The sequence below is a fragment of the Lutra lutra genome, chromosome 3 (genome assembly GCF_902655055.1).
Source record: "Lutra lutra chromosome 3, mLutLut1.2, whole genome shotgun sequence".
Lineage (NCBI taxonomy): Eukaryota > Metazoa > Chordata > Mammalia > Carnivora > Mustelidae > Lutra > Lutra lutra.
In genome coordinates, this window is record NC_062280.1 from 83,377,565 (window position 1) to 83,403,325 (window position 25,761).

A 25,761-nucleotide genomic window follows, 5' to 3' on the forward strand; every position below is an offset into this window, starting at 1 on the left:
ATGCTAGATACCTTATCTGAATTAGCCCAATCATACTCCATCTCCAGGAAAGTTAGAAATGAGAGTGAATCACTATTCTCAGCCAGAGTTGATTGCTTAAACAGATATAAATTTATAAGTTATGGAGTGGCCACCTTGGGCCAACAAGAAGCCAAAGCCTGACAAATTCTTTTACAGAGAAAAATGTAATAAGACTAAAAATATTTTAGAGAAAATTAATATTTCATTATAAATGGGGTTCATTCCACAAATGCTGGTTTGGTTCAATATTATAATTCATCAATAATGAAAAGATCTGAAGGGAAAATTTCCATAAATTCCAAGAAGGCACTTAAAAATATTCAAGACTCATTCATGATAGAAACACTGGAGATTTTACATATATTTTTATTAATCACATATATTATTATATTCTATTGTAAATGCCTACTGTGCTTTTTTTTTTTTAAAGATTTTATTTATTTATTTGACAGAGAGAGATCACAAGTAGACGGAGAGGCAGGCAGAGAGAGAGAGAGAGAGGGAAGCAGGCTCCCTGCTAAGCAGAGAGCCCGATGCGGGACTCGATCCCAGGACCCTGAGATCATGACCTGAGCCGAAGGCAGCGGCTTAACCCACTGAGCCACCCAGGCGCCCCTGTGCTTTTTTTTTTTTTTAAGATTTTATTTATTTATTTGACAGAGAGAGCGACAGCCAGAGAGGGAACACAAGCAGGGGCTGTGGGAGAGGGAGAAGCAGGCTTCCCGCTGAGCAAGGAGCCTGATGTGGGGCACAATCCCAGGACCCTGGAATCATGACCTGCACCAAAGGCAGACACTTAACAACTTAGCTACTCAAGCATCCCTGTGTTTTCTTTCTTTAATATTTATTTATTTTGAGAGAGAGAGAGAGACGGAGGGAAAAAGCAAAGGAGTGGGGGGGGGGACTATGTGCAGAGGGAGAGACAGAATCTTAAGCAGGCTCCACGCCCAGCACCAAGCCCAACACAGGTCAGAGATCATGATCTGAGCTGAAACCAAGAGTCAGATGCTCATCCAATTGAGCCAACCAGGTGCCTCCCTATTTTGTTTTCTCCATCTGTAGATCAGTTTAGGAGAATCTACATCTTATTTAATGGAGAAACACTATAGGCAGTCACACTGAAGAAGGAAACAAAACAAAGATGCACATTATCTTCACTATTCAACGTGGAATGGAAATTTTAAATAAGGGAAGGCAATTAGAAGCAAACTACTTGGAAAAGCAGAGGTAAATTACCTCTGTAAGCAAACGATATGGTATCTGTATAATATATATGTATATATTATATTATATTATATATTATATTATAATATATATATATGTATAACTCAAGAGAATCAATGCAAAAACAAGAACAATCAGGTAACTTAAAGTAGGATATAAAGTGGGGCGCCTGGGTGGCTCAGTGGGTTAAGCCACTGCCTTCGGCTCAGGTCATGATCTCGGAGTCCTGGGATCGAGCCCCGCATCGGGCTCTCTGCTCTCTTGGGGAGCCTGCTTCCTCCTCTCTCTCTGCCTGCCTCTCTGCCTGCTTGTGATCTCTCTGTCAAATAAAAAAAAAAAATCTTAAAAAAAAAAAAGTAGGATATAAAGTTAACATATAAAAAGTTTTTTGAAATACAAACAATAACAAGCTATAAAGTATAATGGGAAAAAAAGGTGACATTTACAATAGTAACCAAGTGATAAAATTATCCTAGAAATAAGCTTAACCAAAAACAAGCTTAACCAAAAGCAAAGCAAATGGAAGAAAATGCTCCTGAAAAATAAATATAAGCAGACTTCAACAAATGAAGAGACAAACTATGTTCTTGAATAAGAAGTCAACATCACAAAGATGTTAATTTTCTATAAGTTAATTTATAAATGTATGGTAAATGCCAATAAAAACTCCAATATTTTCTTCCTTGAGCTAGACAAAATATATACAGTTCATATGGAAAAATAAACAAGCAACAATAGTAAGGAAAACTCTGAAAAAGGAGAGCAGTAGAATGGGAGAAGTAACTAACCTCACCATAAACTTTTAAAATTTATAAATATATGGTAAAACAATGAAAGGATCAGAACAGTAAATCTTCAAAAAAATTTAAAAATAAAACAGTAGGGCGCCTGGGTGGCTCAGTGGGTTAAGCCGCTGCCTTCGGCTCAGGTCATGATCTCAGGGCCCTGGGATCGAGCCCCACGTCGGGCTCTCTGCTCGGCAGGGAGCCTGCTTCCTCCTCTCTCTCTGCCTGCCTCTCTGCCTGCTTGTGATCTCTCTCTGTCAAATAAATAAATAAAATCTTTAAAAAAATAAAAAATAAAAAATAAAAATAAAACAGTAAATCTTCACTGAAACAAAACAGAAAATTAAAAAATAAATCCAAATGCCTAAGGAATTTCAAAGATGATGAAAGTGGCATCTCAAACCAGGAAGAAAATATTTTTTTTAAAAATGCTGTTTGGACAACTGGACATCCATTTAGATGAGGAAAGAAAAAAGTGGGCCTATATACAGAGCCATGTGAACCAGAACAAACTACACAAGTTCTACAAGAAAACAAGGTAATAACCTGAGAGAGGAGGCAAAAAATTAAAAAATTAAAAATTGAAGCATTTTTTTTTATTAAGAACTAAAAACTCTGGCTACATAACAACCAATATTCATCAAAAGGGAACTGATTGGGACGCCTGGGTGGCTCAGTTGGTTAAGCAGCTGCCTTCGGCTCAGGTCATGATCCCAGCGTCCTGGGATCGAGTCCCGCATCGGGCTCCTTGCTTGGCGGGGAGCCTGCTTCTCCCTCTGCCTCTGCCTGCCATTCTGTCTGCCTGTGCTCGCTTGCTCTCCTCTCTCTCTGACAAATAAATAAAATCTTAAAAAAAAAAAAAAAAAAGGGAACTGATTAATTACCATAAATAGATACAATGAAACACAACCTAGATATAGTATCAATAAATTAAAATCAATGCCTATCCCACCAGCATTTTTTAAACAACTGTATTTACGCTTTAAATTCCCTTGTTTTGGGGAATCACTATTCCTTCCTTCCAAACTCTCTTTACACTAATGATTAAAATGCAAACCGCAATCCTGGTATACCATCCAACTCTCAGCCTACACTGTCTACAGCTAATCCAGTAATGGCCAAGATGATTCAGGCTGGGCCAGTCTTTCCACAGATTTTTCAATCTTAAAGGGACAGGTTAAAAACCAAATGTTTCTCTCTTTCTCTCTCTCTCTCTCACACACACACACACACACACACACATACACACTCCCCTATATATATGTATCTATAAATATCCAAGTACAGAAGGGGAAAAGGAAGAAAGTACATCCACCTAAGGGTCAACCACTGGTATCTCAGAATGGCAGAACTGGAAGGAATCTGTATTTCCCTCTTTATAAATTTTTGGTATATTCTGAATTTTTTTACAAATCAGCATATAAAGGACATTATAATTAAAAGGTCTGTATTTTCAAAAACATAAAACAAGGTGGATGTTTTGGGGTTTTACTTTTCCAATCTACAGAAATACTAGCTACTTTAAGATATGTTCAAATGGCTAAGCACATCTCCAATGATCATTCTGTACTGCTTTACCACTCCACAGAACGAACACCTTCCTGTGCCACTGTTCTAAATACAAACCGACAGTAATAAAGACAAACAATATCTAAATATTAATTCTGTGCTTAAAAGAATTCTTCTTATATTCAATATACTTATATTCCTCAGTGACATGCTCCCATGTAAAAATTCTGCATTTCACAACAATGTAAATTCAGTATAAAGCTTTTTAAATGCCTTAGAATTCTCAGAAAATTTAGAACTTTGTGATTCAAGTGCAATGAGGATTAATAATAAGAGAAATAATCTGTATTATCTCCTAAAACATAATTCTTAACCTCCTTCAGGTCATTTACTTCATTAATAATCTGATGATGAGGGGAATAATCAGGAGACATACATATATAACTGGTTAAAAAAGAAAAAAAATCAGTAATTCACAGACCCCATTAAGTCTATCTCAGGACCAGAGACTTCAATTAAGAATCCCTGATATAAAATTAAGACTTAATTGAAATCCCCTAATCCACAAGGCTATTGTCTTGTCACAAATCTGCTGAAAATACATAACTAGAAATCACATTTCCAGTTGCACTGGCTTTATAACTAGCCTAGTCTCCACTCTGCTGCCTTTGCTGCGGCTGCTCCTGATGCCGCCAGCACCACCAACTTCTGCACCCATGTGATGCTCTCCACAATCCATTCAGTGAGATTTTACAAATACAAACCCAATGATGTACCCTCCAAAACCACAGCTCCCTATTATCAAGATTAAACCTATATTCTCTAAATGAGGGAAATTACATATATATAGTTTAATATCACTTGCTACCTATCACTGCATAACTAGTAAATAATATATAACATGTTGCTGAATCAGAACAGTTTTCCACACTGTGTTTTGAATTTCTAGTGAATCATAAAATCAGTAAGTAGCTCGTTGAACAAAACAGAAATGGGAAGGGGGAAACATATGTATAACCAATCCTCATTACTCTCAAATTCTGTGTTTGCAAGTTCACCTCACAAAAATCTGTGACCCCCAAATCACTATGTGCAGTACTTTCCAGAGTCATTCAAAGAATGTAGAGAGCTGCATTTGAGTCACCCCAGTCATCTGTTCCCAACTGGAGGTCAAACAAGGTGACACTCTTTGTTTCAGCTCACACTGTAAACAAGTGTACTTCTAATGTCCTTTTTAGTGCCACTTTTTCACATTTTTGTGGGTTTTTTGTTGATGTCATTGTTTATAGGCTCCCCAAGTACTGAAGTGCTGTCTAGTGTTCCTAAGCACAAGCAGGCTGTGATGCACCTTACAGAGAAAATATTTGTGGGTTTTTTTTTTAAATTTATTTATTTGACAGACAGAGATTACGAGTAGGCAGAGAGGCAGACAGAGAGAGAGGGGGAAGCAGGCTCCCCGCCAAGCAGAGAGCCCGATGCGGGGCTCGATCCCAGGACCCTGGGATCATGACCTGAGCTGAAGGCAGAGACTTTAACCCATCGAGCCACCCAGGCGCCTCAAGAAAATACGTGTGTTAAGATAAGCTTCATTCAGGCACAAGTTAGAGTGCTGCTGGCTGTTGAGTTCAATGTCTAGAATCAACAATATATGTTAAATAAAGTATCTTTAAAACGGAAACATACATAAAACAAGATTATGCATTGATTTGGTTGATAAAAATATTGTGACCAGAGGTTCACAGGATTCCAGCCCTGTATCTCCTTTAGGAGCAATGGTTCAGTAATCCCTAATTCACTGTTCATGGCAACTTTACAGAACGTAACTATGGGGGAAAAAAGTCAACTGTTCATTTGCGTGGATGTGCGCTGTGTCAAGCTGTGTCAGTTATACATATACACAATGAATCAATTTTAAAAAGCTTAAAAGCTCAAGAATTAATCAGAGCAGAGAGAAATACCTCTGACAGGAGTGGTAAAATGGCAAGGTAGATAGACCGGGAACATGGGCACACACACTAACCTCTTTTTCTACCTAGAATCAAAATCACCCATCAATTGTGATTCTGTTGCTAAATCTGGGGTAAAGTCTACACATCTACTTTACAGAAGCATCCCAGATTATTCTATGTGGTCAAGATGAGAACTGCTATTCTCCCTCCTAAATTGGTAGTTTTCAAAGGCTGTCCAGTGGGACAGGCATCATGAGGAACATGCTGAAAAATACAGATTCCCAGGCCCCATTCCAAACCCACTACAAACTACAATTATCAGAATGGAACCCAGTGATCAGTGTTTTTAACAAGCCCTCCAGGTGATTCTGATGCATTGACAAAGTTTGAGAATCACTGACCTAAATCTTTTGTTACTTCTTTAGGAGGTATTCTGAAAGCCCTGATGAACTAACTCTAAGTTGGCTGAGCTGATACATCAAACAAAGCTGAAAAAGAACTACTACTGACTGAAGCACCGATAATGTATAGAAAATCATTTAAGTACTTTATGGAAAGTGTCTTCTGTGCTTTAAACCAAAATAAATAAAATCTTTGCATATTACTTGTATAATAATGAAGCAGCACTATTTCTTTAGGTCATCCTCCATATCACAAAGTTTCTTTTCCCAGAGCTCTTCAAACAGGAATTGCTTTTTTTTTTTTTTTTTTTTTTTAAAGAGAGTGGGGATAGGGAAGGGGAGATGGAAAGAGAGAATCTTGAGCATCAGCATGGAGCCTGTTGGGGCACTCCATCTCACAACCCTGAGGTCATGACCTTAGCCAAAACCAGTAGTCAGATGCTTAGCCAAATGAGCCACCCAGGCACACCTCTTAACACAAGTTTGCCTACCCTAAAAGGTGACTCTACATTAGATCACAATTCCTCAACCCTCTAACAATTTTGTGGGGCATCACACGCTGTCCAACATGAAAAGTAATGACATGCACCTAAAAAAACCTCTGGCTTCCTGGCATACGAAGTAACTTCAAAACTAATTTGTAAAAAATAATTCAGTAGCATCTTATACTCAATTAGCTGTTGCATGAATTCAAACATACTCTTGTTCAAATCATGTCCCTTTGTGACACAAATTTCCAGAATATCATTTCTATCTTCTACCTAACACATTAACCTTTATACAGAGTCATCCATGTATAACTCTTTTCTATGGGACTATAAACTGCCTGAAGGCAGGTACATCTTATCCCTTTCTGTAATCTGAAGTACACAGCAGGTGTTGTTTATTCCACCAGCAAATATTTACTGAATAACTACCATATGTCATTCACTGTACCAGATGATAGATACAAAAGTACAGACATGGCCCATGTATTCATGGATATGTATGCTGGATGAATAAGCACGCACTTCAATGAAAGTTTTAGAGAGTACAATCTGTATGAAAGATCCAGCTTACCAACATGATAACCAGAAATAAACCGCTTTCTTCAAAACAGTAGACTACTGTCGCTCTTCTGACCAAAACTTCTATTTAAGGCCATGAACAACTCAGAGAGAAAATACACTGACAAGCCACTTGAATCAATCGTTAATCTGACTTTAAAATATTTACCTTGTATATAAGAAAATAAACAGAAGTCCTATGTATAACGCAAGGCTTACAGACAGCCAAACTGCCACATGGGGATAAAAGATTAAGGATTCATATCCAAACTTTAAAATGATTCAACCAGAAAGCTACAATTTGCCAATTCCCAATTCCTCAGAGATTTTAAAGGAAAAAAAATTAAAATCAAAATTACTTGACTTGATGATGCTAGATTAAGAAACTAACTCTAAGATCACATATTATAAAATACAGGAAATATTTGCCTTCATGTAGTAAAAAGCATTTGTTCACAAGTTTTTTAGGATAAACATACACGATACTAACAATAGATGCCTCGGTAGAGTGTCTGGGGATTGTGGGGAAGGAAGGACAACTTACTTTTCATGTATCAATTTGTGCTATTAAGTTTTTATATTTAAATCATGTGGGCCTATTATTTTTCAATGTAAAAAAACCTAGCAAATGCCTTAAACATGAAGGTAACATATTGTTTATAGTAGCATCTCCTTTATAATAATGGAAATAAAATCTTTAGCCTGACCATATATATTTGGGACAAAGATGACACAGGAATAGGATTGCCACTTGGGCCAAAGAAAATCTTGAGATGTTCTGAACCTCAAGTCACAGAACCCCCAAAAAGAATGGAGGGGTCCGTAAACTTGGGTGAGAAAATAATCATTTCTCTAATTCCACTAACTTCTACCAAATTTAACATTTCCTTCAATTACTAATGTCAGCAAAAGGCAAAATAGTAGTACCGGTAACATTAGGACTAGCAACACAACAGAAATCACAGATCATTTCATTGTCATATTAACAGTGGTTGCACTTGTTGAAATATTATTTATACTTATCACTACTTCAAATTAGACTCAATTCTAGAGCCTGTCAGTATGTTAATAAGGCATGTAAATCACAAATTGTTTTAATATTTTGATAACCTTCAATACAACTGGTTTATATGATTTTATTTTATGCATTTAAAACATCATTCTGATTCAGGCCCTCTGCCCATTTTTTTTTATTCTTTCTGGAACTGAGCTGTGTAAGTTCTTTATATATTTTGGATACTAGCCCTCTACTGCATATGTCATTTGGACATATCTTCTCCCATTCAGTACACTGTCTTGTCATTTTGCTGATGATCTCTTGAGCTGTACAAAAGCTTTTCATTTTGGTGTAGTCTCGATAGTTTATTTTTGCTTTTGTTTCCCTTGCCTCAGGAGACATATGTAGAAAATTGTTTCTATCACCCATGTCAGGGACATTATTACTGCTTATGTTTTCTTCTGGGAGTTTTAAGTCTCACATTTAGGTCTTCAATCTATTCTGAGTTTATTTTCGTATATGGTACAAGGAAATGCTCCAGTTTTCCCACTGTATATTCTTGCCTCCTTTGTCGTAGATTAGTTGACCATACAAGCACAGGTTTACTTCTGGGGTTTCTATTCTATTCCATTGATCTATGTGTCTATTTTTATATCTGTACCATACTGTTTCAATTACTACAGTTTTGTAGTATTATATCTTGAAGGCTGGGATTATGATGCCTCCACCTTTGCTCTTCTTTCTCAAGACTTCTTTAGCTATTCAAGGTTTTTCTGGTTCCATACAAATGTTAGCATTATTTGTTCTAATTCTGTGAAAAATGCTATTGGTATTTTGATAGAGACTGCATTAAATCTGCACATGGCTTTGGGTAGTGTTAACTTTTTTTCCTTTTTTTTTAAGTTGACTCCACTTCTGTTGTGGAGCCCAACTCAGGGCTTGAACTCATGACCCTGAGATCAAGTGACCCTGAGATTAAGACCTGAATGAACTGAAATCAAGAGTCAGATGCTTAACCAAGTGAGCCACCCAGACACCTCAGTCGTACAAAACATTTTAACAACATTAGTTCTTCCAACCCATCAGCACAGAATACCTTTTCCTTGTTTGTGTCACCTTTAATTTCTCTCATTATTGTTTTATAGTTCTCAGAGTACAGGTCTTTCACCTCCTTGGTTAAGGTTATTCCTAGGTATCTTATTCTTTTTGGCACAACAGACATTTTTCCAAATACATACAAATGGCCAAAGACACACGAAAAGATGTTCAACATCATTATTCATCAGGGAAACGCCAGTCAAAACCACAATGAGATATTACCTTACACCCATCAGAATGGCTACAATCAAAAAGACAAGAAATAACAAGTGCTGGTGAGAGTACAGAGAGAAAGGAACCCCTATGCACTGTTGGTGGGAATGTAAATAGGGGCAGTCACAGTGGAAAAGAGTAGCAAAAAAAAAATATAGTAGAACTACCATATGATTCAGTAATTCCCCTCCTGGGTATTTACACAAAGAAAACAAAACCACTAATTTAAAAAGATACATGCACCTCTGTGTTTACTGCAGCTTTATTTACAAGCCAATATCCAAGATACGGAAGCAACCCAAGTGTCCATAAGTAGATGAACAGAGCTCGGCAGGAAGGCTTCCTCCCTCTTCCACTCCTCATTGTGTCTCTCTCTGTCAAATGAATAAAGTCTTTAAAAAAAAAAAAAAAAGGGATCTTGCCATTTTTGCAACATCCTGGGTAGACTTAGAAAGTATAATGCTAAGTGAAATAAGTTAGACATAGACAAATACTACCTGATTTCACTCATGTGGAATTTGAGAAACAAAACAAATGAACAAAGAAAAAAAGGGACAAACAAAACAAAACAAACAAAAAACCCAGACTCCTAAATATAGAGAACAAACTGATGGTTGCAGCGGGGAGGGCAAAGGTAGAAAGGGAAATAAAGGGTATTAAGAGTACATTTATCTTGATGAGCACAGAGGAATGTATACAATTGCTGAACCACTGTATTGTATACCTGAAACTAATGTAACAATGTATGTTAATTATACTTAAAAAAAAAAAAAATCATTTCGAGTTTTACCAGACTGCAAAGTCCAAGTCACAAAAGGTTAAGTAAGGAGCCCTAGAAAATGGTTCTTAAATCAGATGCAACAGTCCCCATTTGGAAATTAAAGGAGAAATTTTGGGGGGTTATGCCAATTGGAATGCTACCAGAAATTAGCAGGCAGGGTATCAATAAACTTCCTGCTATGCCTGTGACAGTCTCATACATCCAACAAATTGCCAAAAACGTGTCAGTCAAGAAACACCTCAAGGATCAAACAAATGGCAAGAATACCCTCCTCAGTACCATGCTTTCCAAAGTTTCTAAACTTAAATGTTTATCCCGGGGTGCACTGGTTTATTAGAACATCTCTGTTCGGGGCACCTGGGTGGCTCAGTGGGTTAAGCCTCTGCCTTCGGCTCCAGTCATGATCTCAGGGTCCTGGGATGGAGCCCGCATTGGGCTCTCTGCTCCGCAGGGAGCCTGCTTCCTCCCCTCTCTGCCTGCTGCTCTGCCTACTTGTGATCTCTCTCTCTCTGTTAAATAAATAAATTAAATCTTTAAAAAAAAAAAAGACCATCTCTCTTCATTTAATTCTCTAGTGTATACCACCTATCTGAACAGATTTCTATCACTAAAATTGACTTTCCCCCATGACCAACTAAATAATCCAAGAAAAAAAAATCACTTCTAAAAACAAATACAATATTTATCAATTATTCAGGAGTCAAGTATTACTCTGAGGATTAGCTAAAGAGTCAATTTTCTTTGTTGTTAATTTTCAAAGTCTTTAATTTTTTTAAAATCATTTTGACTGTTAAATGCTCTGTCAGAAAGAGAGATAGGAGGAAAATGTACATATCAATTTGCTAAAGTTTGACAACTATAAAAATATATGTAGGGGCACCTGGGTGGCTCAGGGGATTAAAGCCTCTGCCTTCGGCTCAGGTCATGGTCCCAGGGTCCTGGGATCGAGCCCCACATCAGGTTCTCTGCTCGACGGGGAGCCTGTTTCCTCCTCTCTCTCTGCCTATCTCCTCTGCGTACTTGTAATCTCTATCTGTCAAATAAATAAATAAAAATCTTTAAAAATATATGTAATTGACTGAAGAAAAAAATATGAAACTATACCTCAAAATAACATATGGAAATACTCTGTATCTTTTACTTTTCCATATTCCTTCATATTATCCTGTACAACTGAAAACTATCATTAATAATAAAAAAAATAGCAGTTGCCTGTATAAGACACTGACTTAAGTCTATTAAAAAAGTTAATCTTTCAGATTATCTTTTGAGATACTCCTCATTAAACAGATGAAGCAAAGTGGCTCAGTGAGATGAAGTAATTTATCCTGCCCAGAGGGAAAGTGGCAGAGGCCATGACTGGAACCTAAGCCACAATTCTAAAGTACTAACTTCATCAAATTAGCACTACAAGTAAGAGCTGCTTGTGGACTCCCCAACCAATAACCTCATATCCTTTGTCTACACTCCTCTCCAAAAAAGGAAGTGAGAAAGCTGGAAGTAAAGATATGAGTTAGAGAGTTAGCATCTGAGAGCCTGACTCTTCCAATCTGCATTCTTCTGACTGCACAGTGACACTAGTGGGCAAGAAAAAAGAAACCAAAAAGCATATATAAGGAAGTGGTGCTAAGGAAAATCTGTAAGTGGCATCATCTTCCCCCACTTATTAATCCCACAAAGAACAGTGCTGCATGGTAGACTAGACAAACCCAAAGTTTTGTTTCACTGAAGTGTAGAGAAGGCAAAATATAAACAGGGATCAATTTTAAGATAAAATCAAATAATCAGTACGGACCTACTGTTATCTACGTTGGTCTCCTTCCTGGCTTATTCCTACCTATCATCCTTTCCTCCTCATGCTACCCCTACACATCCATTACTGTTTTTCTACCTCAACTTTACTTGTAATGAAATGAAGATGAGGAGCTGTATGTTTAATAATACAATCAAATTCAATCCCAGTGTCCAGTATATTGTCAATGCCTGTATTATAAACTTTCTATCACCTAAGTGTCTGGATAGGTATCCAGCCTATGGTGAGTAAAATGAAGACAGTATACCTTCCTTAAGGTATCTCATCTAATTGGGAAAATAAGGGTCTATCTTCTCACCCTCTCATGCATATATCCATATCCATCCATCCACACACAAATGCACACACCCCTCAAGTGAGAGTCATGAGATACCAGAAAATTAAAATAAACTTATATGGTATGGGCTAAAAAGTATGCCAAAATTCAGAACATTTACAGCAATGAGTAAGATTAGTAAAGACAGTGAAAGAAAACTTCATGAAATCAAGGGAACAGATCACACCAAACATACAGAGTGGACTTCTCCACTGATCTCTAGGAAAAATCAGTATCAAATAGTAGAAAAACATAACTGAACCTCTCAAAAAAAAAAAAAAAAAAGGACTCTAAACCAAATTAACAGCATTGTAGTAAGTACCTTTTTCAAGAGTTAAAGCTTACCTACTAGTAGCTTCCTAACATTTAGTCTCTCACTTGTTAGTTCTTTTCATCTACTTAATATTCTGGACAATATGCCTAGTAGGAAGAAATGTGGATTCACAGATGCAAGTAATTTTTAGACCCAAAGGCACTTTAAAGGTCACTCAATCCAATTCTATTTCACAAATGAGGAAACTAAGGGCCAGGAAGGTTAAATAGTATCTTTGAGGTCACACAAAATGCATCCCTTACTACTCTGAAAATTAGTATGAAAGGTATGCTTTCTTTAAAAAGATTTTGGAGACTTCTTTTATAGTCCTTAATTTAAATTTCCTTTAAAATTTGCAATACACACCTTACCATTTTATTATAAAATAGGCAAAACATTCTTACCTCATTAAAACACTTTACAAACTTAAGGTTTATAAAAACACCCTAAATGTGCAAATTCACCTTGGGTCAAACCATGGATTAAAACAATTTAACGATTTTACTTCACAACTTTTGGTAATTCTGTTACATACACACTATTGTAAGTCTCTAAAGGGCAGCTACCCAGCTAAAGCCTCATTCTCAAGGGTAGCCCTTAACAGCACCTAAGTACTAATCACTATCCCTGTCCCCCGTCAGACTGTCAGACTTACAGGTACACAGACACCTGAAGCAAGCCAAACCAATAATGTTCTTTAACACCAGGATCTGGGATTTGGAAATGAAAAAAATGTAACAGTGATGAGAATAATAGCTAATATTTACTGACTGCGTACTGAATGCCACCGACTGTCCCAAGTGCACCACAATTCATCTTCTCAACAACCCTATGTGATTTCATAGATCAAGTTAACCTGCCAGGGGACTCAAAACCATTTCTGTTCTGGCTCCAGAACATATACACTTACCTACTACCTCTCAACTACTACCTCTTACCTGCTACCTTAACTATACTACTCTCAAAAGATGGGGAATTGTTAGTTCAGTGATGTTAATGTCACTTGCTGCTAAGGGCCCATAGCTTGCCCTGGTTCCAGGCCTTCCCAAGCCTTGACTGTTCAAAAGCCTTCTTTGGAAATCTTTGAGACAACACCCAGGAATGAAAGAAACCAGATTAGGTTTTTTGTTTCTGTTACTTGAAACTAACCTAATGATCCCACCTGTTACATATTTTTAGGCCTCATTTTTAGAAAAATGATACTGATGAAACCTAAATTTATACCACAGATAAATCATTCCTTTACATTTTTTTAAAGAGAAATGTGTTTACAAAAGGCATTCACTTCAAAGCTTCTTTTATATCATTCCCTGAGGCAAAACCTTTTTTTAAAAAGATTTATTTATTCCTCAGAGAGAGAGGGAGGGGGGAGAGAGAGAGAGAGAAAGAGAGAGTGCGAGCACACCACATGCACACAAGCAGGGGGAGCAGCAGGGAGAGGGAGAAGCAGGCTCCCTGCTGAGCAAGGAGCCCCGGATCAGGACCTAGGGTTGAAGCAGATGCTTAACAGACTGAGCCACCCAAGTGCCCGAGGCAAAAACTTTCAATGACTCTTCCATGTTACAGAATAATAAGTGAGATCAGTGGAAATGTAATAAACCTTAGGTATCATCTAGTTCTCTTTTTATAGATGAAGCAATACAACAGTAAAGATCAGAGCCCTAGAGAGTCAATCACTCATAGGGTTTGAGTGCAAATACTGTTTTGTTATGTTCTAACTCAGGCAGGGGTGACCTTGGGCAAGACACTTAAATCTCCAAAGCCTCGGTTTCTTTTGGAAAAGAGATAATACACTACTACACACCCTGTTGTTATAATGAGTTCTAAGCCATCTACTGAATTTAACAAAGTACCTGGCACATACTCAACACACACTCAATAAATGGTAACTGTGATGGTAGTGATGAATGACCTGATGCTCAGAGAAGGCAGGGAACTTTCCCAGATCATCTGGCTACTAAGAAAAGAAACAAAACTAGAAACAGACTTCACACTTGCAAGTCAATGCTCTTTTTTCTATACCATCCTATAATTTCCTGGATCTAACGTTCGAAACTATCTACAATCTGGTATAATTCTACCCTTTTTTCAACCTTGTTACCACCCTAACATTTATTCATTCATTCACCAAATATTTATTGAGGGTTTTCTTTGTTCTGAACATTTTCTAGTGTTGAAGATATAGAATAGAACAAAAGAAGGGGAAGAAAAATAAAAGCCACCTGCATATCCAAAAAAATGGGGAGAAAGAGCTAAGAGAATGACCAGATCAGAAATGACAAAGGGTTCCCCTCCTGAAGTTTCTATCAGCAGGGGATAAAGGATTGAAAAAGACAGATAAAATACACATAACATGGAAGAACCTTCCTTTAGTCTACTTAACATCTACTTAACATCTCCAGAAATTGTTTTTTTTGTTTTGTTTTGTTTTGTTTTTTTTTAAAGACTTACTTATCTGAGAAAGAAAGAGGATGTGCATGAGCATGCGGTGGGGAGGGGCAAAGAGAGAAGAGAAGAGAAGCTTAAGCCAACTCTGCACAGAGCACAGAGGCCCACACAGGGCTTGATCTCAAAACCCTGAGATCACAACATGAGCCTAAACCAAGAGCCTAAATCAAGAGACAGACGCTTAACCAACTGTGCCACCCCAGCACCCCAACATCCGCAGAAATTGCTTTAAACATTCCTTCACTCAAGTATTTGTTTCAACACACACTGTACAACCAAACCTGAAAGCCCAAGTTGTTAAATCTCTCTCCAACCCCTCTATACATTCTAATAACAATTTTCTCTCTTAACTATACTGACATTTAGATTTTTCTAATGCTCTTTGTCAGGTCAACTTAACCTGATAGTTTATGCTAACTTTCCAGATATGTTTTTGACTTCAATGACTCATTTATGTTCTCTCTAGTCAAGATCTGTATTGTATTCTTTTAATTTTAATCCTAATCCTAAAACTCCAGCGCACAGCCTTACAAATACTTTTAGACATATTTGCCTCTTTAAAATAGTTCACTAATGTCTGGGACATCGGGGTGGCTCTGCTGGTTAAGCCGCAGCCTTCAGCTCAGGCCATGATCCCAGCGTCCTGGGATAGAGTCCCACATCGGGCTCCTTGCTCCACAAGGAGCCTTCTCTCCGCCTCTGCCTGCTTGTGTACGCGCTCGCTCGCTCTCTCTCTCTCTCTCTCTGACAAATAAATAAATAAAGTCTTTTAAAAAAATACTTCAGGGGCGCCTGGGTGGCTCAGTGGGTTAAGCCGCTGCCTTCAGCTCAGGTCATGATCTCAGGGTCCTGGGATCGAGCCCCGAATCGGGCTCTCTGCTCAGCAGGGAGCCTGCTTCCTCCTCTCTCTCTGACTGCCTCTCTGCCTGCTTGTGATCTCTCTCTGTCAAATAAATAAAATCTTTAAAAAAAAAAATACTTCACAAATGTCATATTTAAGTAACACCTGGCACTCAGATGATACCTGGTAAGTATTTGCTTTTGTTGAAAGAATAAATGTTAAATGTTTTTACAAGATCAATTTACAAAATTGTATTTTATATCCTCTCTAGAACCCTATCATGATCTACGAAATGTATCAGTGCCAAAAGTAACTTTGAAATGTGAGAAAGACTGAATATATTCCTACTCTATCATTGAAAATATCCCTTAAAATATTAAGAGAACACCAAAATTAGACAACTAAAACATAAAAGGAGAAAAAGTAATTCAAATCAGTCACGGTCTTTTTCTTTAAAAATAAGCAGAATCACCTGCTTCATGTAGAGTTTGGTTCAAGGTACATGTTACTACAAAAAGATATCTTACATAAACCTACATACACCTGTTAAGAATAATTAACACACGACAAGGTATGCAGCCATACCTTATGCATAAAAAAAATTCTGTATTTAAAAGAGCCTCTCACTCAAGAGAGGGGGGGAAAAAAAAAGGCTTGGCATTTATGTATATGTTATACCAAAGTAAGAAACCAAAAAGAATTCCCTTAAGAATAATTTACCAAATTCTGCTAATGAATTTTATACACACACACACCTACACACACACACACACACACACACACACACACACACACAGTGTTCCACAAAAACATAGATCTCCGTACAGAAAAAAAAAATTAAAGGCTCATTCAACATTTAACCCACATTTAGCAAGCATATATTATGTGTCAGACAGAGTTCTGGGAAACAAAATATGCAAAAATCCTTGTCCTTACAAAGATTGCATTCTATTAGGATAAAATCTAAATAATAAAATAGGATAGTTTGCCACAAACTTCTTATATGCTTAAGATAACATAAACATTCAGATAAACGCAATGGTGCCAGGACAGGGAAGCAAAGCTAACAAACTTCTAAGAAAAAAAAGAAACAGAAAATCTGAAAAGCCCAAAGCAAAAATCAGACACAGTTCAGTGACCAAAAACTACACTTAATAATTTAATATTCCAATCAAACTGATGTCATCTTTCAAAGTTCCCAAAATTATAAAAAGTAAAACATTATTTACAAAAACCGTAATGAACATGGTAACAGTTCAGAAGCTAATCTGTGGTTCTGTAAGAAGTCGATATGAAGCTTAGTGGTTATAAGAATGGTTTTTATGATATTAAAGGCAAGGGCATTCACTCGCTCTGCCAGTTACTAACAGCGAGACCCGCAGTTTCTTCATCCATAAAATAAAAACAATAATACTCCCCAGGACTGTTACAAGGATTAAATGAAAACCAAGAACAGGAAGCAATTCAAATATCCAGATGGATGGATGAATATATTATATCAACTCACTAGAATACTATTCAGTAAAAAGGAATGGACTGATACATGTAACAAGGATGAATCTTTAATGCAGCATGCTGAGCAAAAGAAGCCTAACACAAGGGAATACGAAATCCATTTAAATGAAATTCTAGAAAAGATAATACTTATCTACAGGGAGAGAAAGCAAATCAGCAGTTGCTTTGAACTACTAGTGGAGAGGGGACTGACTTGCAAAGAAGCAAAAGGGAACTTCTTGGGTGTTTGAAATGTTTTATCTTGATTGTGGTGGCATTTCCTCAGGTGTACACATCTGTCAAAACTCATCAAACTCTATGCTTTAAATGAACACACTTTATGTAAATTTTACCTCAAAAAAGTTGATTTTTAAAAAGGATTAAATGAAATAATAGTACGTAAAGTTCTTAACGTTATCTGAGACACTAGAAATATTAAAAAAATGGTATTATAAAAAAATATCAATTGCCACTATACAACATTTAAGTGAGGTGGCAGAATCACCGATCACCTGATCTCTCTGGCTAAGTTCTAAACAAACATATGTTTACAGTATCTGACCTAAACCAAGTGCCATGAGGGCACTTGGAGGGCAAGTTTAGGAGGGCAGACCTTAAGCAAAAGACAAACTAAGGAAAGGGAAGAGAAGATGGCTGCATGTCCAAAAGAAAATGAAGAGCTAAGAGAATGACAGAGTGCTATCAGTGCCAAACAACACCTAAATTACCTCATCTAAGTATCATCAAAATGTAACTCAAAACTGAGTCAATGACTATATAAACAAAGTCTAATAACAATCCAATAGATATAGTCCTTAATTTTACTGGCGGGGGCGGGGGGAGCAGGAATAGAAAGAGAAGTAAAATCCATGAAGGTGGTTCAAGTACAGTCAAAGGATTTTGTCAACCAAGCAGCAAGGGAGTCATACTGTGGACAGTTTAGAAATGCAAAAAGCAACAATTATAAATCCACAAGCCAAAGCTTTTTGTTTTTGTTTTTTTACAAGTCTACATGATTAAAAGAAATACTTATGAAAGTAATTAGAACATGCTGATAATGGAAGCTGAATTGAAATACAATTCAACTGAAACACAAAACATTTATGAGATTTATATTTTACTGCTGCTTAGAACTGTTGATCATGGAAGAACATTTTTTTGAAGCACATATAATTCTACTGAATAACAGAAATCCTGTAAATAAGGCCAGAAGAACTGAACTGGCTGTCACTCATGAAAGCACAAGTCCTTTGACTTATATGTCAACTTAAAAGATGAAAAGAAAAAAACTAACACCCCAATTGGACATTCTGGGAAGGGAAAGACTTTACACTATAAATTTTAACTGTCAGAGTTTGTTTAGTTTTGTTTTGATTTTAAGTACCTCCACTTGGAATACTGAAGAGGCAGAAAGGATAGGACAAAGAGTCAGAAGTCCGGGGTTTCAACTCTAGTTCCATAAGAAGTTGGATTTCTTCTTCCCTAAAACTGGGCAGCTGAAGCAGCGTACTGAAAATTGTCCAATATAATCTAATTTCCAATCTCTAGATGGGAAACCACAACTTCTGAAAAAGTTAATAGGGAAAGGGTTAAACATTTATTTTTTAATACATCATTAAAAGAATAACTAAACTGCAGTTTTCTTCCTCAATTCAGATAAAATACCAAAATATATGTGGCAAACTAAGGACCTAAAGCAGTAAATATATTGCTGATCACCGTTCACAAAAAGCAGCTTATCTTCTGGGGCTAAATGTTCATTCTAGAACAAGTTTCCTGATTTCAGTTCTTCTCAAACCAAAATAACGGGATCCAAGGAATTACATTCTTTATTGATACTTCAAGACACATGAGCTACCTCTCCTTTTTTATCAAAACCCATAAAATAATCGGGGCGCCTGGGTGGCTCAGTGGGTTAAGCCGCTGCCTTCAGCTCAGGTCATGATCTCAGGGTCCTGGGATCGAGTCCCCCATCGGGCTCTCTGCTCAGCAAGAAGCCTGCTTCCCTCTCTCTCTGCCTGCCTCTCCGTCTACTTGTGATCTCTCTCTGTCAAATAAATAAATAAAATCAAAAAAAAAAAAAAAACCCATAAAATAATAAATTTAACTTTGTGGAATACAAAGTTGTGTTTTTTAAAGTTTAATTCAATTAATTCTCCTACATACTATAACTTTAATTATCATTCACATAGAAAACTGAGCTAAGGTAGAAATAAACTTTAAGAATAAAAAGAATGTTCTCATATGACTTAGATCTAAATCTACTGCAAATATTGGGTTTTCTTTTGCTTGGGGGGGGGGTTCATCTTATTATTTGAAAAGCTGAATATCGAATGTTCATCCTGATACTATTGCCATATTCATTTTCTACTCAAAGTGCAAGACTTTCAAGTAACCAAAGACCAAAGAAAAATGTGATTAAATCACAGCAGAAAGTAGTAATAACAGGGTAATATAATGAGGTCAGAACTGGAGCAGCCAATCAAAGGCATAAAAGCATTTCCTGCAATATTAATAGTCAAAAGAGAAAACCAATCACAGAAACCTCGAGCCTTCTTCTGACAGTCACAGAAGCAAGAGAACCAATCCACGCACATCCAGGGCTGACAATAAGGCGGGACCGCAGGTTCATTGAAGAAATTCTTGAGGGTGCAGTTACTATGAACTTCGCACGCAAGTAACACCACTCCAGAGTCATAAACACAATCAAGCCAGATAAAATTCATCCGTATGCAAAATCCCGTCAGGGAGAAAAGCACAATTTTTGCAGAAAGCAATGTATTATAAAAAAAAACGTAACTGTCAATTTAGATGCATTAAATCCTCAACTTCTAGAAGACCCTCCTCTTCGATGACAATTCTCGGGGACACGGCGCGGGACGGGGCAGCAACCAGCAGCTCCTTGCGGAACATCCCTATTTGCTTTCTAACGCTGCGCGCCGAGCCGGCGCCTTCCTGGCCAGCCCGGCAGCGCCGTCCCTCTCGCGGCCGGGGAGCTAGCCGGTCAACGGCTCTCTACCGCTACACCCCACTGGGTAGTCGTGGTCCCCGCCCTTCCCCGCCGCAGTGCTGCACCGCCTCATCCCGCCGCACCACCGCCGGCTCGAGAGCGAGGGTTACCTTGCTAGAAGGAAGATGATTGTTTTGAACGCGTTTTACTTTCCATAAGTCATTTTAAAAAGAACCCAATGCAAAACTAAATTTGAAAGAGGGGGGGAAAATCCTTCCTATCCAAAGGATCCCTCGCCCATTAATTAACCCCACACCGGAGAAAGATTGGGGGGAAGGAAGGAGGTAAACAGAGGCCGTACGCCAAGTGCGGCCAGAACATCCCCTGCGCCATTCCCGGCCGCCGCTTACGGCAAGGCCCCCTTACGGCAGCGTAAGCGGCGCTGCGAGCTAATCACAACACTGGGACGCAACAACATGGCGGCCGCGGGCGGGCGCTGCGCCGGCCGAGAGGGTTTACGCTACTCCGCCGGCGTAGGGTCCCATGCATTGGAGCGGCAGAGGCGCCCTCCAGCGAGCGTAAAGCGCTCTGTGAATGGCGAGGCCCGACTGACAAAGGGGAGGGGGGAGGAGGGAAGGGGGGGGGTAATAAACACTCGAGTCCCTACCGATTCCTCCTCCTTCTCCATCCCGGTGGGCATCTGGGGCACGGCCCGGTTGATGGAGACGCAGTCGTTGAGATCAGGCATGTCCTTGCCGCGGTAGATAGGCAGCGGTTTGGCGGCGTCCAGCGCCCGCGCTCGGAAAGAGAGTTTACTCATTGTCTCCCCGCCTTACAGGAACAGCCCGGGCGGCGGCGGCGGGGCGGGCGGGGAGGGGGGGAGGACTCCCGCCGCCTCCTCCACCTCCTTCCTCAGTGCAGCGCGGCCGGCCCGCTCCTCCTCCTCCTCCTCACTGCCCCCGGCCACAGCATGGGCGCCCACCCCGCCCGAAAACAGCCCCCCGCCGCCCGCGGCCGCTTCCACACACTAGATCCGCCGCTCGCCCGCCCGATCCGCTCCCTGCGCCATGGCCAACATGGCGGACATTACCACAGCGGCGGCGAGCGATCCCGGCAACCCGCGCGAGAGCGCGCCCCCGCCGCGGGGACGCGCCTCGCCCTCTCCCTCCCTTCCTCCCTCCTTCCTCTCCGTTCCCCTCCCTAGCCTGCCCACCCACTCTCTCCGCGGCGCGGCCGGCCCGCGGGAGCGTGCTCAGCCTCGGGCAGCTCAGGGGAGAGGGGGCGGCGGCGGCCCTCCGCTTGCCGGCCGCGTCTAGCCCTGTGGCAGGTGCCAGGTGCGCAAGTTAACGCGCCCCTGAGCGTGCGCCTCTGCCTCCGCGGCCCCGACCCGCCGCTTGCTGGGTGCCCCGAAGGAAAGCGCTGGGCAAGACACGGCCGCGCGGAGCAGCGCGTGTCTGCAGAAGTCCGTGAGCGGGAAAGGAAGATGTCAGCCAGGGCACAACAGCCACCACCGAGCCTGTACTTAGAAAGCGCTATGACCACGGTGCCCCGAAAGCCGGCTAATTCGCACCCTCCAATTCGCACATCCCTGGGAGGTGCGAAGGGTCCGTTCCGTCTGCTCACTCAGAGCGGCGCACATCTGCCGGTCCGCCCGCCCCGAAAACGGTCATGCAGTCCCGGCCCTCTACCCTGCATGCTCTTCAGTACCTGGCCCAAAGAACTCTTCGCGGTAATGCATCTTCACTCATCGTCGCCCTCGCCGGGAAGATGCGAATGGCAGCAGTGAGGGTTAATGTTTGAGGCTGCCAGATGCAACAAGTGCCCTTGAACCTGTCACCCAAACTTCTTAGAGTTATTTAATGGGTGGTAGATATTTCTCAGATTTCAAAAACCGAGTTCTTAAGAGTTAAACTTATAAAAGTAAACCAAGGCAGCACACATTCCCAAAGTGACAAGTGTGTGTAAAACATTGGGTATTGTGGAAGAGGCAAAGAGGTTTGAAGTTCCTGCCCTCATGGAGCTTTCATGTTAATGGGATGACAGGATGGTTGGAAAGATGAGTAACAATAAGAGTCATAAGTAGAAGAACTGGGCAACAGGAATGATAAATGATGGGGGGGGGATTAAAAAGTGTAATTACTCAGGGCACCTGGGTGGCTCAGTCCGTTGAGTATGGGACTCTTGATTTCTGCTGAGATCATGGTCTGAGGGCAGTGACATCCAACCCCATCTTGGCCTGCCCAACACCCCTCACTGCTGGAGTCTGCTTCGGATTCTCTTTCTCCCTCTCCCTGTCCCCCACCCTGCTTGCACACACGCGCTCTCCCTCTCTCTTTAAAAAAAAAAAAAAAAAAAAGCGTAAATACTTTACACAGTAGATGACACATGGCAGTAGAACATGATTAGTTACAAAATGAGTTGTACAGGCAATAATTACTGTAAGACAGCAGAGAACAGATACATTACCTTAGCTTGAACTGGTTAGAGAAAGTTCTAAAGAAGAGGGGAAATGAAGTAGACTCAGACTTAAAAAGTATCAAAGCTATTGTTGACATCAACTTTGGTTAGCCAAGGGTTTCTTCTTTAGTCTTTAAGCATTACAGCTTTTGTACAAAAACCCTAGGAAAAGTGTAACACATATTATCGTTTTCTAATAATTGATAAATATTCTGTTTGGCTCAGAGAAAAATAGGTGATTGCCTGAATTCCAGAGTGAAAGAATTGGTATCTACAGTCATTTTTATTTGGCATCAAAACTCTGTCTCTTCCTCGATTACCTCTCCCTCATCTCCTTATTCCCCTCTCCCTTTTTCTACCTCTTTTTTCTCCCCACCTCCCACTTTGTGTATGGACTTCATGACACTGTCTAAATAGTCTTACACATTTGACCCAGCAAGATACCGAGCACTATTTAGCAAGGCTTAAGTGTTTCCCATCCACTTTGTTGTTGGGAATAACGGAGGTGCTGTGACTCACTTGTAAGCAATACCTCTCTCAAGCTTATGGTCATGTCCTGCTCTGAATACTCCCCTCTGGCGCAGTTCTAGTTCTCTGCAAAGAACAAGATCTTGTTGGTAAGGGGTCAACACTGTATTCAAGCCTGAAAGGGGGCAGAGGGAGTCACCCAGAGCTTTTCTCTGCATTCTCAAGTTCAGAAAGGGTAACTGGTTTTTTTTTTTCAATATATTTACTGTTACTCTCTTTCAAGAAAGGAAATATTGAGTATCTATAATAGACCACACACTTCAGTAGTACTTTATGTATATTATCTCAGTTAATTGCATTCCACTTGATTCTCATTATAACCCTATGAAGAAATTTTATAGTTTTACTAATAAGGAAACAGGCTCAGACAGCCGATTTGCCGAGTCTCAACACTAATAATTCATAAGCTGGTTCAAAATCCAGGTCTCGGAAACTCTTGTTTTCTCATCAGTGCCACACTGCTGTCCAAGCTCATTCAACATTCTAAAGTTGCTCTTCCAGATTACTGAGACCCTTTTAACCTGTGATTAATAGAGTCATAACCCAGAGCCTAAAGATGCAGTAGCCTTAAGCAGAGCAGGAACAACGTCTGCTCTGTTAATCACCGTATCTCTAGTTCTGTACCTCACATATTGCAGGCTCCTCACATATATGTGTTGACTGATTTTCCCTGAAGAAATTTAGTGATAATGACCCCATTCCAGTCCAGCTTGGAGTTCACATGCTCTATTGTCCTGTCATCCAACCTAGCCATTGCTGACAAGATTTGCTTTTATTATGACCTACCCTGAGTTTCAGGACCAATTAAAGCAGTTCAAAGAAACCTTTTTGAAACCGGAAATGCTATTACAGTAACAGGTTTGGGCTCTAGTAGTTACTGTTTTATTGTTCTTTTTCCTTGACTATGTAACAGATTTCTTCTACAAATCTCCACTCTCTTCTTGCCCTATAGGCAATGATTATAGAGCTGGTAATAAAATAGTTTGAAGCAGATAACACAGTATGCTTTGCAAGTGGGACACAGCCTGTGTATTCTTGGCTTCCAGTTCAGTCCCCAAAACAGAATGCCTCTGTTTCACATTTGGAAAATAGCTTTTATTTGTATACAAATACTATTTTTCATAAAGTTGATATCTAATCTATTTGTTAATACCCATATACTTGTTAGAGCTAGAAACAAAGTATCTTTTCAACTTTTGAGGTAAATCCTGTTATAAAATGTTTTTATCTAAACCTGTTTCAAATGGTTGTGTAGCCTAATATCCTATTTTAATTTCCACATACAATGCACTGAGTACAGTTATCCTAAAATTGGTCTGCTTATATATGCTCTGGGCCAGTTCCAAATGGCATGCATTTAGCTAAGCAAGTATAGTATATAAATACCCAAGAATTAGAAATAGTTTTAAAACTGCTTTCTAAATGTAGTCTAGATTAGAATAAAGGTCAAATAACTGTAAGGATTGGGATTATATTCCAATTTCCATTTCCCTGTACTGCAATCAGGGCAGGCAGCTTCCAAATAATGAACAAATTACTTTTTGAGAGAAACCTCAAAACTAGTAAACACAGTTGCTATTCAACTATTTCTGAGTTTTGTAAATGTCACGTTCTTTCTAATTGGCTCCCTATTTCAGCAAACCCAATTGAAAGTTAATTGGGTTGGTATGTGAACTGCATCCCTCCCCTCCCCTTATGTTCCCAGGAATGAGCCCAGTACCAATAAAGCTTCGTTGTTTTCCATATGTAATCTGAATGTGGGGTCTGCATTCATTACAATCAACCAGAATCAACCCCCTGGTCCCAGTGCCCTTTATTGAGGCAACTCTGAATCTTTGAGACATAAGGACGGAGACTGCAACTCAAAAGTGACGTGCTAAACATCTACTATCATCTTTATATTAGCTATAGTGAAAAAAACAAGATGCTAAATAAAAATTTATGGCTGTGGCTCAGTCTCTTAGCAGCATCGCTCCTCTCAGACCTGGTTAGAATCACAGGGTGCCACCTTGTGTATAAGCTGACGATGTACTTCCCAGTTCCACAAAGGATCCAGATAGACTAAAAAATAATCAGCCCCAAAGCTCTGTATTTTATTAATCAAGGAAAAATGAAACAAACGTAATTAAAGGAAACATTTGAAAACATATAGCTTTAGAGGGTCCATGACCCTCAGTTTTGAATCACACCACAACCTGTCTCATTTGTTGCCCCACGCTGACCAGTAAACACCCACAGTGTCCCACATGTGGATTAGATTGCTGCTATTCACTCAAGCTCTTTGATGGGGACACCAGGAATGAGTAAAGCTCTTATGGCAAATCTACTGAATTCAACTAGGACTACTATTTGTGTGTTCAAACAGCAGACAAACTCCGTAGATTTAATGTCAGGACTTTTGATTTCTAAGAGAAACTAGGCTCCATCGATGTGATGAATGTGATCCTACCTACTTTAATAAACGGCTGAGTTTGAAACAGGGAAACACAATTGATGGAGAAAGGCCATGGGGGGTCAAATAGGATCTTTTCCAATTCAGCTAGCTACCTTGCCCTTGAGAAATTGCACTGTTTCAGT

The 25,761-nt window shown here is 39.5% G+C and overlaps 1 protein-coding gene across 3 annotated transcripts in view; it reads right to left on the reverse strand.

The window, feature by feature from the left end:
- EPC2 (enhancer of polycomb homolog 2) overlaps positions 1-21,318 on the reverse strand; it is a 117,175-nt gene extending 95,857 nt beyond the window's left edge. For all 3 annotated transcript variants that reach the window (XM_047722406.1, XM_047722405.1, XM_047722404.1), the window contains exon 1: positions 20,867-21,318. In XM_047722406.1, coding sequence (XP_047578362.1) covers positions 20,867-21,019 — 153 coding nt within the window. In that variant the 5' untranslated portion in view covers positions 21,020-21,318. The remainder of the gene's footprint in view (positions 1-20,866) is intronic.
- Between the last annotated feature and the right edge of the window lie 4,443 nt (positions 21,319-25,761).